We start from the raw sequence: 17,207 nt of genomic DNA on the forward strand, positions 1-17,207 counted from the left end.
TGCATACTGCTGTCAGCCCTCCCTGTAATGAGTGGTCACACGCTCAGAACTGCCACAGTTGGATTTGTCCCTATCCAGCTTCCCCCTGCAGTCTCCTCCAAGCCACACCCCCAAACGCGTCGTTTGCCCAGAGGGGAATCTTGGGGGAATTTCGACGTCACGAGCTTCCTCCTGCATACTGCGCGGGTCCCTCTCACACAAGCTACCTGCACCATTTAGTCTATAGCCACAAAATTAACACTTCTAGCTGGAGCAACGCCAACTGTACATGATCCAGCAACTGCAGAGGTGCATTCGGTAAGTCTAGGCATTTTGAGATGTCCTCTTTAGCGTAGTAACCGTTAAGTTAACGATAACTCGCAACCTAGCGTGCTGGTCCACAGACGCTAATCTGATTGGCCGCTGGGAGCCTGGGGCGGGCTCTCCCTCAGCGGCCAATGGGAACTGTTAGTTCTGAATATATTATAGAAACAGACCGTTCTTGGGAAGCGACGAGATGAGGAAGTGAGAACTCCGTCACAACAAACGGGGTTGCTGTATTTTCGACAGATTAATGCAGAATCATGTTTTATGGACCAGAGACACACGTTTTTAAGAGGTTACAGCTGCACGAATTGGGACCTTTAAAGTGTAACTTAAAAGTGTAACACTTTCTTTCAGCTTTTAACCAATATATATGACTTTGGGGGTGGTGTGTGAAGAATTCTGGTCAAAATTTCCACATTTGAGACCAAACTGTTGCCATTGTACCATTTGTATCATTTTCAGCTGCATAAGTGCCCTCTATGGGTGGAACCCTGCTTTTTTTTGCCCTCAAATGAATGTGAGATTTTGTACATCGTGACGTCACGGTGGGGTTAGCAGCACGTGCATCTCGGTGCATCTCCAAAGCCTATAAAAGTAGGCAAGATGGAAAAACACTAAGGAGCCCTAATTTAGTTCACATTGGGGCAATGGACCCCCATATGATGAGATTTGGTCTCTCAGATGCAAATCTGATTTATTTTTTATTTTTTATATAGCCTAGATATGATTTTGTCCAGAATTCCATATACTGTATATTAGGTTGAGAGATAACAGAGAATCCTGGAATCGTCTCAAGGACCACTGGTGGTCACCGGACCCCACATTGAGAACCACTCAACCACTTTGATTGTGCAGAGAGAAGAGAGAGAGAGAGGACTCTTCTGTGCCCCTTTTTCACAAAAGCAGCCTACAGCCTAAAATGTATTTTCCTGGTTCACTTTTGACCGGGAGGAGAAGGCATGGTGAAGTGACACTCACCTCCGACTTATAGGCTACTGAGCTGCTGCTGCTGCTGCACTGACGCTCTGCCCGTCTGTCCCACAATCCTGTATCCAATTTCAGACACTGATTGTGCAGAAAAAAATGTGCAGAAAAATCGCACACCAGCGATTTTTGTTTGTTTGTTGTTGTTTTGTGAAACTGTCATGGCGTCGATTTCCGGGGAAAAAATCCTGCGCTGAGCACAGCCAAAGAGTATAGTGAGACAAGAGGAGACCTAATTTCTTGGTTTTTCCCATAGGTTTAATTTGTTTAATTTTTTTTTATTTAACCTTTATTTAACCAGGTAAGCAGCATGCCGTTTTGTTACATATGTGGGGGGGGGGGGGGGGGGGGGGGAGCATGGCCTGTCCCCTAACACTATAAAGACATGGCCTGTCCCCAACATGGCCTGTCCCCTAACACTATAAAGACATGGCCTGTCCCCTAACACTATAAAGACATGGCCTGTCCCCTAACACTATAAAGACATGGCCTGTCCCCTAACACTATAAAGACGGAAGTGTCTCATCAGAATGTACCAAGTTGTGCAGCACTGATGGCGGAGGGGAGGGGGGAGAGCACTTCAGCAGACACGCCCCCACAGTTTCAGAGCAGAGCATTTTTCATGATTTTGAAACCTAATTGTATACACTTGGTGATTTCTTTTTCAATTCAAATGTGGCTGGGTGGTTATAATAACACATTTTTTCTGTGGTGTGACAAACTCACCACACATTTATTTTTGGTTTCCAGTACATTTTAGTAAAGGATTCCAATAATGTCTTCCACCACTGCTCGATTCTAGTAACAACAAGACAGAATATGGACACTTCACAGCATACTGACATGCAGACATATTGGCAATACGAGTCACTGACCCACTGGTGTCCTGTCTGTCCCTCTGTACAGGTGCCAGGACCAGTGTCCAGTTGGTACGTATGGTGCTGGCTGTCACTGACCACTGGTGTCCTGTCTGTCCCTCTGTACAGGTGCCAGGACCAGTGTCCAGTTGGTACGTATGGTGCTGGCTGTGCACAGACTTGCCGCTGTTTGAACAACGCCAAATGCTCCCACGTGAACGGGATGTGCCTCTGTGAGCCGGGCTACACGGGGGACACCTGCGAGGTTCCACTGTGTCCCGAAGGCCACTATGGCCTCAAATGTGACAGGAAGTGTCCCTGCTACGCCCAGAACACACACAGGTAATCCATCAGCAAGTCAAGTCATTTATTTATAAAGCACATTTAAAAACTCAAGAGCCAACCAAAGTGCTGTACAGTCAAAGGCATAAAAATACAGGATAATAGAGAGCCGCAGGGATGACGTATTTTTGTAGGCTGAATGCGGAAGTCCCGAACTTCCTGGTTCTTCACTGTTTCTGTCTATGGGATTTTTGAATGGGTTTTTGGCGCGATGCTTCAAATAATGTCTGTGGGCAACGCAAGTTTAATCAAACGCGAACCAAGGTTCAGCGGGATAATCTTCACACATGAGGACCACTTTCATGAGTTTTGAAGCGTAACTGCGAGCCCTAGAGGTAAAAAGCTCGTGCTAAGCTAATCCAGAACTACACACTGTCGCATAGGCTTCCACGTCACGTCAGCACTCAACCTGGACTTTTGTTGATGTGTGCACTGATTACCCCGGGCTGAACGGGGCTGAACCAGGTGAGGGAAAGATAATTTCCGTGTTCGTCCTTGAAGTGGTGACGTTATTGACGTACAGTAGTATATCCCCATCGACTCAAAAGTGTAGTCTCATTTAGCTGTTTGCTAGCTAGCCGCCCTTTTAACGGCACGTAAAAGCTTCAAAACTCGTAAAAGTGGTCCTCGTGTGTGAAGATGATGTTACTAAACACTGGTTCGCGTTTGATTAAGCCAGCGTTGCTCAGAGAGATTATTAGAAGCATCGCGCCAAAAACCCATTCAAAACTCCCATAGGCGAAAACTGTGAAGAACCAGGGCTGTTAGCATCGATGATTTCCGGACTCGTTACTGCGGCTCTCTATGCAGCACAGAGGACAATGCAACACAAACACAATACACCACATAGGACCGAGGGGACAGAACAGTGGGGAAGGGACAGGATCATTTACAAGGGAGTGTGTGAGTTAGGGGGTGGGAGAGTCAGGGTTTATTGAAGGCCAGGGAGTAAAAGTGTGTTTTTAATCTAGACTTAAATGTTTCCAGCGAGGGAGCAGATCTAATCTCCTGGGGTAGCTGGTTCCACAGCTTGGGGGCCACGGCCGAGAAAGAGCGATCGCCCCTCGTTTTGACTCTGGTGCGGGGGGGGGGGGGGACCAGCCGAGCCTGGGTGGAGGATCTTAGAGACCTGGGTGCTGAGTGGGGGGTTAGCAGCTCTGTAATGTAGGGGGGTGCTGCACCCGATAAAGCCTCAAAGGCCAGGAGGAGGATTTTAAAGTTGATCCTAAATGGGACTGGGAGCCAGCATAGGGATGCTAGAACTGGGGTGATGTGCTCTGTTTTTCTGGTGCCGGTTAAGAAATCTAGCTGCAGAGTGTTGGACCATTTGGAGGCGGGACCCAGTGAGGGAGCGATAAAGGGAAAGAAAGTTCACCCAAAAATCAAAAATAGATATTTTTCCCTCTCGCCTGTAGTGCTACAGTACTGTATATATCATCCAGATCATTTTGGTGTGAGTTTCCCAGTTTTGGAGATATCGGCTGTCGAGATGTCTGTCTTCTCTCAACCCGGGGGTCCCGAGCCACTGAGCTACACGAGGGGGTCCCAGGGGACTCCCCATCGCAAAATGAGTCAATTGTGTGATTTCACTACTAGGCTTTCAATGACTAGAAGTTATCCCAAGGAGAGAATGTAGTGCATATACTTGGCCACAGCTTTCGCTCTCTCCTGTTATTTCTGTTAGTTCACGTCAGCTGCGTCGACCCGGACGCGGAGTCACATTTTTGGAGAGTTGCTGCTGGGCATGGCGAGGGCTTTGAACGCCGGCCATAACTTACGCTTTACTCAACTTAATCCACAGACCTTGTTATGAGCAGTTTCATCTTATTGAGACTCCATTGTTGTCTCTGAATATTCGGCCCCGGCAGCATTGCAGTGTGAAGGCTTGAGCAACAGGGATATGGTTATAGTGTTTAGTTCTCTCTATAGCTGTGGCTCTAAGTGTTTGTGCATGTGTCTGGGATGATATCAGCTCTGTGTGTGTGTCAGTCAGACCCTTAAGCAGGCAGACAGTGGACCGTTGTGAGACAGTAGTGGACAGGTCGGCACAGCTGTTGGGGGGGGGGGGGGGGTGCGGCTGGGGGCGGGGGGGGCGCATGTGTTGTGGATGAGGACAGCTGGCCCGCTGCTTCTCAATGGCACTGCTGTTTCAGGTGGGGCAGCTGTCAGTCAAGCACATAAATACAAGTCACTCCACCTCCTCTCTGACACTACAGTCACAGTTCACCTCCTCTCTCTGACACTACAGTGAGCAGTTCACCTGCCTGCAATAGATGCATGCCGAACATGAGAAAATGTTGCTGAATCTGCTGAAAAATACTAAAAACCATAATTTTGAAGCCTTATGTCCAAAATATCTGATTTTTGTAAAAAGTGGCTAGGTGGGGGGGGGGGGGGGGGGGGTGCAAAAATAGCTTTTTTTTTATTTTTATTTTTTATACATTTTTCATTTTCATTCCAACAACACATGAACAAAACAAACAGCTCAGACACAGGAAAGGGAAAAAGACAAAAACATACATACCAAGAAAAGGTTATTGCTTATACAGCAGAAAAGAATACATTAAAGTAAACAAAATTTTTAATCCAAAAAACAAAACAAAACAAAGAAATACAAAACATTTCCTCAGCCTATGTCCATCTAACTCCAACCCTCACCCCGACTCAAAGTTTCCCACCCACGTTCATAAATTCAATTCTGTTTTTTATTTCTATTAATATCCCTTTCAAGAATCCACTGAAATTTTACAAATGTTTTAAAACGTTCAATATCTAGTTGGTGTCTTTTCATAGCTTTAAATATATATGCTTTCCCCATCATAGTTACAATATTATTCAGGTCTTTTCCTTCTTCATCATCCCTTAAATCCCCAAACATTATGGTTAGAGGACAGCTATAAAAATGTGTGCTGTAAACAGAAATCCATTCTTCAATTTGAATGCAAAATAATGCAACTTCCGGACAATACCAAAATAAATGTAAATCACTCTCCTCTTCCTCCTCACAAAATCTACACAAATTGTAGTGCAAATTTTAGTTTCCCCGGCCAGAAATGAGCTGAGCTACTGAAGTGTGCAAATCCTTCATAAACGGTCATAAACGCCAAGATTCATGGCGTTTATGACCGTTCATAACACATTTATAACAATGCGAACACAGCAAATTAAATCTTTTTTTTTTTTACCTTTATTTAACCAGGTCGGTCCCATTGAGATACAAAGACCTCTTTTTCAAGGGAAGCCTGGTCAAGATAGCAGCATAAAATAAATAAAGTTACAACATTAAAACAGACAAACATCAATGCACAAACATGCAATAAAACAGGCAAAAGCAGTTACAACGTTCATAAAAAAACATGTGCAAATACGAAAAGAATCTACTTCTATGACCTTCATTAGATTTTTGAAAGTTCCAAGTGGAACAAGTTCCTTCAGTTGGAGGTTGCTCTGAAGTGAGTTGCAAGCTGTCGGGGCAGAATACATGAAAGCATGTTTGCCAAGATCAGTACGAATTTTGGGGACATTTAGCTGGTAGTAATTGGTTGAGCGTAAGCGGTAACTACGGTGGGCTCTAGAAATATAGCCACAGAGGTACGATGGAATGAATCCAAGGATGGATTTATAGATAAACATGTACCAATGGGTGAGCCAGAGAGGGCATATAGGGTGCAGTGGTGAGTGAGGACAAACCTCAGAGCACCATGAGACACAGTGTCCAGAGAATGGAGACAATAGACAGGAGCATGCATATACAACAGATCACCATAGTGGAGCACAGGGAGAAATGTGCCAAAAATGTCCCAATCATCTATGAGGGTAGTGTCTGACATGTCCCGCCTCTTGTCCCCACAGCTGCCACCCGATGTCAGGGGAGTGTGCGTGCCAGCCTGGCTGGGCGGGCCTGTACTGTGACGAGACCTGCACCCCGGGCTTCTTTGGCCAGTCTTGCCAGCAGGTTTGCCAGTGCCAGAACGGTGCCGACTGCCACAGTGTGAGCGGAGAGTGCATCTGCGCACCAGGCTTCAAGGTATACCCATTTCTAACATGTGCATCAGAGGTTCTCAACCTGAGGCTCTGGGGACCACCAGGTGTCCTTGAGGGGGTTCCGGGGGGGGGGGGGGGGGGGGGGTCCGCAGCAAACTGATGAATTGTTCAACTTTGACATTTCCAGGGGCCCAACTGTTCAGTCCCCTGCCCAGTAGGAACACACGGGAGGAACTGCTCCTCCAGCTGCAACTGCAAGAACAGAGCTCAGTGTTCACCAGTGGATGGATCCTGCTCCTGTAAAGCAGGTGAGATGAGGAGAGAGAGAGGAGGAGAGGCGAGGACAAGAGGGGGGAGGAGAGGAGAGGAGGAGGTGCTGATGTACCCTTAAATGAAATACTAAACATCCAGACGAAAACGTACCAGCCATGTTCTGCTAGCTCCCTGGGAAGCGGGTGTAACATAGCTCCAAAATCAGCAAAAGGTTTTTGACAAAGATAAATGGACATGACTACGCAAACGATCTGAATGAAATTGGGCTCATTAGAACCGCAGTGTTGGGAGTAACTAGTTACTAAGTAACTAGTTACTGTAACTTAACTACCTTTTTCAGTAACTAGTAATCTAACTAATTACTTTTTTAAATTCAGTAACTCAGTTACAGTTACTAAAATAGTAACTGGGCTAGTTACTAGTTACTTTAGGACATGAAAATAACGGACAACTTCAGAGGATTACCCAGTTTCTGATCCTCAGACCTAGTCCGGGGAGAGAGCTGCAGCCAGAGCCCCAGAGGCTAAGGACCTTGATAGGCTATAAGCCTCCCCAATAAGCGAATGTTCAATGCCACACTGTGGCACAGCAACACTAACATAATGTGTGCATTAATAACAATCGAAGCAGACTTTTAAAAGTAACGCAAAAGTTACTTTCCCTAGTAACTAATTACTTTGAAGTAACTGGTAACTTTAAAGTAATTAAATTACCTTTTGAGAGAAGTAACTAGTAACTGTAACTAATTACCAATTTTCAGTAACTTTCCCAACACTGCGCAAGAGTCTTAGCTTCACAGCCATGTCTGATATGTCAGCTAGCTACATAGGGTTTAAAGGGATATGCCAACATTTTTGGAGATTCACCTATTTGCCGTATTCCCGATAGTAAAAGTAGAATGCAGATGGCCTTCTCTTCCCTGTGCGTGCAGTAGAAAGTGTTTCAACCTCCCTGGTATCTGCCACCTTTTGCACTCTCCATGACTTTGTGTGTCAGCCACAGCAGAATGTCCAGCAACAAATGATGTCACAAGTATTGAACGCCCAATTAGAATGCTACCTTTTTCTCCATATTTCTGCCCTGGGGGGCTGTAATATATATATGTATATGTATACAGTATATATGTATATATATATATATATATATATATATATATATATATGGTATTTTTGAAACTATTCATCATTCATCTAGTTTGACAGTTATTGAGAGTTGATTTGAGTTAATGAGTTATTAATTTGAGTTAGTGTGGACCAGTGATGTCACTGGTCCACACTTTAACACTCAATAACTGTCAAATTAAATGACAGACTTCAAAACCGTTTACAGTTTTCTGATATACTACTGATGTTCTAATGATACAAAGCTGGTTGAAAATGGGCGGAGTGTTCCTTTAACATCATGAGCCCAAAATGTAAATTCATATTTTTTTTTATGTGCACCACACTCTAACGACCTTTCAGCAATCTGAGGCTATCGTGATGTTACACTGTAAATCAATTATTTTGCTATTGTACGTCACAAAAACTATCATGCGTCTGGATTGATGTAAACCTCTCTTAGGCTGGCATGGCGTGGACTGTTCCATCAACTGCCCCAGTGGTACCTGGGGTTTGGGCTGCAACCTCACCTGTATGTGTGGAAACGGGGGGGCGTGTAATGCCCTGGACGGGCATTGTACCTGCGTGCCGGGCTGGAGAGGCGACAGATGTGACCTCCATTGCCAGGTGAGGAAAAGCCTCTTTAAGCTCATGGCACACCAATCAAACATCTAACAACTGCCAATGGTGTGCCATGGGCTAAAATAGGGGGTCGAACATGTGGAATTTGACCAAACATCTCCAAACAAGGGCAGACAGCCATGGCACACCAAACAAACATGTGTGTTTGTCTGTGTGTGTTGTAGAATGTTTGATTGGTGTGCCATGGGCTTCACACCAGAAAAGGTCCATAAAACGTCTCCATGGCACGGCTCAAAGCGTGATCCAGCAGCTTTTATCGATACGGGGTTCGCACTCCATATTCACTCTAAATTCACCTCCCTTACAGTTGTTATGTTATTAGATTAGCTATATCGGCCAAAACCGTTTTTTGAACCAGGCTGTAAACATGCTTAATCCTGTTGTAAAGTTGGGCATTTAACCATGTGGGTCTATGGGGATTGATTCCCTTTTGGAGCCAGCCTCAAGTGGCCATTCAAGGAACTACAGCTTTGAGCTTCCTCTGTCCAACCCCGAGCTAGCCGCCTGGTCTTAACACAGTTACTTTTGCATGCCTCCCCCATCCCCTCTCTGTAATCCATGTTGTGGTTTTCTCCCCCAGGACGGCACCTATGGCCTGGCCTGTAGAGGGCGCTGCGACTGCAGCCACGCTGACGGGTGCCACCCCTCCACTGGCCACTGCCGCTGTCTGGCCGGCTGGACTGGTAAGTGTGTGTGTGTGTGTGTGTTTGTGTGTGTGTGTGTGTGTGTGTGTGTGTGTGTGTGTGTGTGTGTGTGTGTGTGTGTGTGTGTGTGTGTGTGTGTGTGTGTGTGTGGCAACTTTCTTATCAAACGCTGATAAAGGCTTTGCGCTGAAACGCGTCCGCTGTGCTGTTGTCTGTCCCGGATGCCAATTGAATATTGAAAGGACAATTAGAGTGCTGGCCTGTTCCTTTTTGACTTATGATGTATTTTGGCCTTGCACCTAAGTTGCACGTTGGGATCGAGTGTGCTCGCTCGCTATTGGTGAGTTTGAACGTTGGGATCGAGTGTCAACATCCCCCTAGCTATCTACAGCTCCGCTCGGCCCGGGCTGTGCCGGGACATTTCCTTCGGCGGCTGGCCGAGCAGGGCATCACGTACCGCGGCCGCCGTAACGTTACACCCTGGGGTCCGCCCACTATGCCGATTTAGGCATCTATCTATCTATCTATCTATCTATCTATCTATCTATCTATCTATCTATCTATCTATCTATCGTTATCTATCTATCTAGATAGACAGACAGACAGACAGTCTCGCTTCTACAGCGCTAGCTCTCTGGGCAGAGGTTTGCAAATACAAAAACTCCTCGTGCTGCCCTCCTGGAGTATTTCCCTAAAACAGAGTGTTTCAGACAGAGGGTGAACTGAAGGGGGCAGTGAGAGCCAGTACAAGATAAACAATGAGTTTTTTCAACTATGACTGATGCAATAAGTTACTCTAGTGGAGGCCAACAATAAAATAATAATACATTATATTAGCAAAATATGGGCCCTTTAAGTTGTGTTTATATTTCTGATTCATTCACATAGCAAGTTATGTTTATATTTCTGATTCACTCACACAGCAAGTTATGTTGATATACTGGCTCTTTTAGTGTAAGTTTTTAGTGTGTTCTGTATTGTGAAGAAGACCTGTGAGGCCACTGGGCCATGATTTTGTGAATGCACTCTACTGTCAGGCACCTTCAATATGTGTGTCCTCATATCGTTTTCTTATATGTGGACCTAAATAAATTGTTAAATGTGTGTGTGTGTGTGTGTGTGTGTGTGTGTGTGTGTGTGTGTGCATGCGTGCTTGTGTGTGTGTGTGTGTGTGTGTATGCGTCTGTGTGTGCGTGTGCATGTGTGTGTGTGCGTCTGTGTGTCTGCGTGTGCATGCGTGCGTGTGTGTGTGTGTGCATCTGCGTGTGTGTGTGTGTGTGTGTGTGCGTCTGTGTGTGTGTGCGCGTGTGCATGCGTGTGTGTGTGTGTGTGCGTGTGTGTGCGTCTGTGTGTGTGTGTGCGTGCGTGTGTGTGCGTGCGTGTGTGTCTCTCTCTCTCTCTGTAGGTATTCACTGTGACAGTGTGTGTGCAGAGGGCCGCTGGGGGCCCAGCTGTTCTCTGCCCTGTAGCTGTCAGAACGGAGCGTCCTGTTCTCCAGACGAGGGGACCTGTGAGTGCGCTCCGGGATACAGAGGCACCACCTGCCAGAGGAGTAAGTGACCCTAACCCATCCATAAAGCTCAATGCTAACAGTATTGACTACCGCAGGGATGGCCTATTTTTGTAGGCTTACCCAGAAGTCCCTGCACTTACGTGTAAAAAGTCAATGGGATTTTTGTATGAATTTCGGTTAAATGCAGGAAATAATGGTCTGTGTGGTTAACAAAAGTTTATGAAACGGCAAAGTTTGTGTTCAGCGAGATCGTCTTCGGGCCGTGGCTCAGGAGGTAGAGCGGGTCGTCGACTATTAGATTTGTTAGCTATTGTGCTGATGGTGTTAAATGAGCAGGTGATATCGTCTCATATCGATCGCAGACCCCTGAACTAAATCAATATCGTATCGTGGCAGACTTTGCGATATCAGCAAATATCGTATCGCTGTCCAAATACAATATCGTATCTTGATGAAACTTGTGATTGATATCCCTGTCGTTGAGGTCTTAAAATATATTGAAAAAAATCTTTAAAAAAGCTCTGAAAAGGTGGACCCTGATATCTGACTGTTGAGCCTCAGCCATGCATGGGTTTGTGTGTGGGCTCATAGTGTGTGATGTGTGTTGCCTGGCTGCAGTGTGTGTGGGCTCATAGTGTGTGATGTGTGTTGCCTGGCTGCAGTGTGTGTGGGCTCATAGTGTGTGATGTGTGTTGCCTGGCTGCAGTGTGTGTGGGCTCATAGTGTGTGATGTGTGTTGCCTGGCTGCAGTCTGCTCCCCAGGTTATTTTGGCCACCGCTGCAGCCAGGCGTGCCCACAGTGTGTCCACAGCAATGGGCCCTGTCACCACGTCAGTGGACAGTGTGACTGTCTGCCCGGCTTCAAGGGGGCGCTGTGCAATGAGGGTGAGCGCCACACCGCACCGCACCACATACAGTACTGTGCCTCCCTACAGGACGTGTCACACCGCACCACATCCTGTCAGTCCCTCCCCTACAGGACGCATCACACCGCACCACATCCTGTCAGTCCCTCCCCTACAGGACGCGTCACACCGCACCACATCCTGTCAGTCCCTCCCCACAGGACGTGTCACACCGCACCACGTCCTGTCAGTCCCTCCCTACAGGACGTGTCACACCGCACCACATCCTGTCAGTCCCTCCCTACAGGACGCGTCACACCGCACCACATCCTGTCAGTCCCTCCCTACAGGACGTGTCACACCGCACCACATCCTGTCAGTCCCTCCCCACAGGACGCGTCACACCGCACCACATCCTGTCAGTCCCTCAACATCCTGTCAGTCCCTCCCCACAGGACACACTTTCTACTGCAAGAGTTTCCCATTTTCCCCTCTTACCTGCAGTGCTGTTTATCCATCTGGGGTGTCAAACATACGGCCCGGGGGCCAGAACCGGCCCGCAAGAGGGCGTCAATTGTAATGCACATTGCACCTATTGCACCACATTGCAATGCACCTCGCTGGCCTCGCTGGTCGCTGGTCTCGCTGGCCAGCCTCCTCTCCCTTCCGTGAGAGTCGTCTGGCTGCACGGAAACAGGCTACTGGGATAAGCCCTCCCCCTGCTCTACAGCTGCTCCCCATTGGAGCAGCGCCGGATGTCCGCTCCCCGCTTATTACAAGCTCTGTCATTGGCTCCGACCATGTCAATCAGAGCGGCTTCCACTCCCTCCTCCCTGTGTGTCCCTGTAAATAGTGCCCTGCCGCCTCAGTGAAAACAACAACGCTAACTAGCTAGGAAGCTAACGGCAGAAACCTACACGCTAGCTCGTTGCTACACGCTGAAAATGCCAAGTTGGATTGTTGGAAACTATTTTCCAAGGGCACTGCCGCTAAGCGCCGCCCATCGCAATCCCACAATGGAGACCTGCGGTGCCAGACTCTTCTCACGGTAGGGAGGGGAGGCTGGCCAGTGAGACTAATGAAGAGAAGACTGTCCTTGCATCTGCTTACGTGGAGGCAGACTGGAAAGGAAGTATCGTAAAGCAGGTTGTTGCCGTAAAACCAATACAAACAAGACGCGCCACCCAGGGGAGTAATATGTTACTGCAGCCAAATAATGCCCCCAAAGCAGATGATTTAGGCATTTGTGACTGTTACAGTGTTCTTAAAAATGTACCTGTACTTCTTCACACTTAAGGAAACTGGAAAACTTGGAGGTATTGTTATTTACAGTATGGTGATTATGCATTGGTTTCTTTGTCTGGCCCACATGTGGCCCGCAAACTAATGACTTTGACACCCCTGAATCGTTGTGGTGAGAGTCGCAGAGTTTTGGAGATATCGGCTGTAGAGATGTCTGCCTTCTCTCAAATACAGTGGAACTGGATGGTACTCACACACACACACACACACACACACACACACACACACACACACACACACACACACACACACACACACACACACACACACACACACACACACACACACACACACACACAAACATTTGAAAAACTTGACAGCAATGTCTCTTTCCAGAAGTTATGACCCGGTTACTCCAGATAATCCACAGACCTTGTGAGTTTTGTGTAGGAATTATTTTATTTCGACCAAACAAACCACCTACAGTACACGAAACTGCTCACAACAAGGTCTGTGTATTATCTTGAGCAAGCTGGTCATGATTTCTGGAAAGAGACATTGCTGTTGAGTTTTTCAAATGTATCTATTTTTTTCTTTTGGCGCTTTGAGCACCACAAGCCGAGTGCCGGCCAGTTCCATTGTTTTGGAGAGAAAACTCGGCAACTCACACCAAAACGATCTAGATCAGGGATGTCAGAGATACGGCCCGCGGGCAGGTTTCATCCGGCCCGCGAGTTGTTTTGGAATATAATTTTTTTTTTTAAATAAATAAAATAAAATATTATTATTATTATTATTAAATTTGCACCCCATTATCATGAACTACGTGTGGCTAATAAGCAAGCTAAGAGTTCATTCATAAGTTAATTAACCTGCACTACAAGGAAGTATGTCAGTAGGTCATCAGGTGTAAACAAAGCCGCCATGATGCCACGCTGGAATTGAATCGCGCATTCGGCTACCTACCAAAAAACAAAGGAATCAACAAGATGCTGTCGAAAAAGAGAAAGGTTGACACGGAATGCAGGCAGTTTCAAGATAAATGGAAAGAGCAGTATTTCTTTTGTGAAGTAAATGGGTAAATGAGTCGAATTGATTTTAGTAAAAAAGAAAATCCGGCCCCCATGAGGTCTCAGTTGAACAAATCCGGCCCTCTACCTAATATGAGTCTGACACCCCTGATCTAGATGGATGGATGGTAGCACTACAGGTAAAAAGAAAAATGTGTGTTTTGATTATGGAGTGAACTGTCCCTTTGAAAACACCATCTGTGTATTTTGCATGCAGTTTGTCCCAGCGGGCGGTTTGGTAAGAACTGCGCCTGGAGCTGCAGCTGCACCAACAACGGCACCTGTAACCCCATCGACGGGTCCTGCCAGTGTTACCCAGGCTGGATCGGCAGCGACTGCTCCCAGCGTGAGTCCAACAGAACCACAGAACCCTGAGCTGATGCATGGCATTCACAACAAGTCCTCTAACCCAGGGGTTCTCAACCTTTTTCTAACTTAAGGCCCACTTCTGATTGGTAAAACCGTTCCGACGACCACCTTCCCAGATAAATGAGAGAGAGAGAGAGAGAAAAAATGTAATCGAAATTATGCATTTTACGTGGAAGTTTTTGATTTACCGTATATAAGTTCTTGAGCAGATGTAGATATAAAAATAAATAACTAGCTTTAATCAAGATTTTTTTATTTTATTTTTATTATACTATTTGGCAATACCACTGCCTCTGCACTACACGGTGCTCTGAGGCCCACCAGTGGGCCACGACCCAGTGGTTGAGAATAGCTGCTCTAACCCATACAGCAGTGGTTCCCCACCTTGAAAAATAGAATTAAAAAAAATAACACCACACACGATTTAAAACTACAGAAGAGGATTAGGGACACGTGAAAAAAATATTTGAGTTCCGAGTTCAACATTTTGAGAATAAGAGCATCCTGCCTACCAACACCAGGGTTGCATGTTCGCAATGTGTTCACAATGTGTGATATAGTGTGTTTAGTACCTAGCTCATGTTGTGTGTGTTTAGTACCTAGCTCATGTGTGATGTTGTGTGTGTTTAGTACCTAGCTCATGTGTGATGTTGTGTGTGTTTAGTACCTAGCTCATGTTGTGTGTGTTTAGTACCTAGCTCATGTGTGATGTTGTGTGTGTTTAGTACCTAGCTCATGTGTGATATAGTGTATTTAGTACCTAGCTCATGTGTGATGTTGTGTGTGTTTAGTACCTAGCTCATGTGTGATGTTGTGTGTGTTTAGTACCTAGCTCATGTGTGATGTTGTGTGTGTTTAGTACCTAGCTCATGTGTGATGTTGTGTGTGTTTAGTACCTAGCTCATGTGTGATGTTGTGTGTGTTTAGTACCTAGCTCATGTGTGATGTTGTGTGTGTTTAGTACCTAGCTCATGTGTGATGTTGTGTGTGTTTAGTACCTAGCTCATGTGTGATATAGTGTATTTAGTACCTAGCTCATGTGTGATGTTGTGTGTGTTTAGTAACTAGCTCATGTGTGATATAGTGTGTTTAGTACCTAGCTCATGTTGTGTGTGTTTAGTACCTAGCTCATGTGTGATGTTGTGTGTGTTTAGTACCTAGCTCATGTGTGATGTTGTGTGTGTTTAGTACCTAGCTCATGTGTGATGTTGTGTGTGTTTAGTACCTAGCTCATGTGTGATGTTGTGTGTGTTTAGTACCTAGCTCATGTGTGATGTTGTGTGTGTTTAGTACCTAGCTCATGTTGTGTGTGTTTAGTACCTAGCTCATGTGTGATGTGTGTGTTTAGTAGCTCATGTGTGATATAGTGTATTTAGTACCTAGCTCATGTGTGATGTTGTGTGTGTTTAGCACCTAGCTCATGTGTGATGTTGTGTGTGTTTAGTACCTAGCTCATGTGTGATGTTGTGTGTGTTTAGTACCTAGCTCATGTGTGATGTTGTGTGTGTTAAGTACCTAGCTCATGTGTGATGTTGTGTGTGTTTAGTACCTAGCTCATGTTGTGTGTGTTTAGTACCTAGCTCATGTGTGATGTGTGTGTTTAGTACCTAGCTCATGTTGTGTGTGTTTAGTACCTAGCTCATGTGTGATGTTGTGTGTGTTTAGTACCTAGCTCATGTTGTGTGTGTTTAGTACCTAGCTCATGTGTGATGTTGTGTGTGTTTAGTACCTAGCTCATGTGTGATATAGTGTATTTAGTACCTAGCTCATGTGTGATGTTGTGTGTGTTTAGTACCTAGCTCATGTGTGATGTTGTGTGTGTTTAGTACCTAGCTCATGTGTGATGTTGTGTGTGTTTAGTACCTAGCTCATGTGTGATGTTGTGTGTGTTTAGTACCTAGCTCATGTGTGATGTTGTGTGTGTTTAGTACCTAGCTCATGTGTGATATAGTGTATTTAGTACCTAGCTCATGTGTGATGTTGTGTGTGTTTAGTACCTAGCTCATGTGTGATGTTGTGTGTGTTTAGTACCTAGCTCATGTGTGATGTTGTGTGTGTTTAGTACCTAGCTCATGTTGTGTGTGTTTAGTACCTAGCTCATGTGTGATGTGTGTGTTTAGTAGCTCATGTGTGATATAGTGTATTTAGTACCTAGCTCATGTGTGATGTTGTGTGTGTTTAGTACCTAGCTCATGTGTGATGTTGTGTGTGTTTAGTACCTAGCTCATGTGTGATGTTGTGTGTGTTTAGTACCTAGCTCATGTGTGATGTTGTGTGTGTTTAGTACCTAGCTCATGTTGTGTGTGTTTAGTACCTAGCTCATGTGTGATGTTGTGTGTGTTTAGTACCTAGCTCATGTTGTGTGTGTTTAGTACCTAGCTCATGTGTGATGTGTGTGTTTAGTACCTAGCTCATGTTGTGTGTGTTTAGTACCTAGCTCATGTGTGATGTTGTGTGTGTTTAGTACCTAGCTCATGTTGTGTGTGTTTAGTACCTAGCTCATGTGTGATGTGTGTGTTTAGTACCTAGCTCATGTGTGATATAGTGTGTTTAGTACCTAGCTCATGTTGTGTGTGTTTAGTACCTAGCTCATGTGTGATGTTGTGTGTGTTTAGTACCTAGCTCATGTGTGATGTTGTGTGTGTTTAGTACCTAGCTCATGTGTGATGTTGTGTGTGTTTTAGGGGTGTCACGATACACTCAGTTCACGATACGATACGTATCACGATACTGGGTTCACGATAACGATACGATACGATACGATTTTAACAATATTTTTTTAAACTTGAATAATGACAATATATGACTGGAAAAGTAGCATTTTATTTGAAATGCACAAATACAAAACATGCTGTTGTGGGAAATTGTTATTACAATAACAACTAGAAAAAACATGAGATTGGAGATAAGGCTTATCTTGAAATAGAATGAGTTACACCGTCACTTAGATGTACTTTGAACTAAAAGGTTTCTCAGCAGTATAAATTCTCATTATGCATCTTCAGTTTTTCTTCAAACTCAAACAACAAGACTTTT

The 17,207-nt window shown here is 45.4% G+C and overlaps 1 protein-coding gene across 1 annotated transcript in view; it reads left to right on the forward strand.

Moving 5' to 3' along the window:
- megf10 (multiple EGF-like-domains 10) overlaps nucleotides 1-17,207 on the forward strand; it is a gene marked incomplete at both ends in the record, with an annotated part of 79,291 nt that overhangs the window by 41,528 nt on the left and 20,556 nt on the right. The window contains 8 exons of the mRNA XM_083641156.1: nucleotides 2,277-2,489; nucleotides 6,342-6,516; nucleotides 6,661-6,781; nucleotides 8,310-8,473; nucleotides 9,069-9,171; nucleotides 10,538-10,684; nucleotides 11,396-11,530; nucleotides 14,020-14,148. Coding sequence (XP_083497282.1) covers nucleotides 2,277-2,489; nucleotides 6,342-6,516; nucleotides 6,661-6,781; nucleotides 8,310-8,473; nucleotides 9,069-9,171; nucleotides 10,538-10,684; nucleotides 11,396-11,530; nucleotides 14,020-14,148 — 1,187 coding nt within the window. The remainder of the gene's footprint in view (nucleotides 1-2,276; nucleotides 2,490-6,341; nucleotides 6,517-6,660; nucleotides 6,782-8,309; nucleotides 8,474-9,068; nucleotides 9,172-10,537; nucleotides 10,685-11,395; nucleotides 11,531-14,019; nucleotides 14,149-17,207) is intronic.

The sequence above is a fragment of the Poromitra crassiceps genome (genome assembly GCF_964638095.1).
Source record: "Poromitra crassiceps genome assembly, chromosome: 8".
Classification (NCBI taxonomy): Eukaryota; Metazoa; Chordata; class Actinopteri; order Beryciformes; family Melamphaidae; genus Poromitra; species Poromitra crassiceps.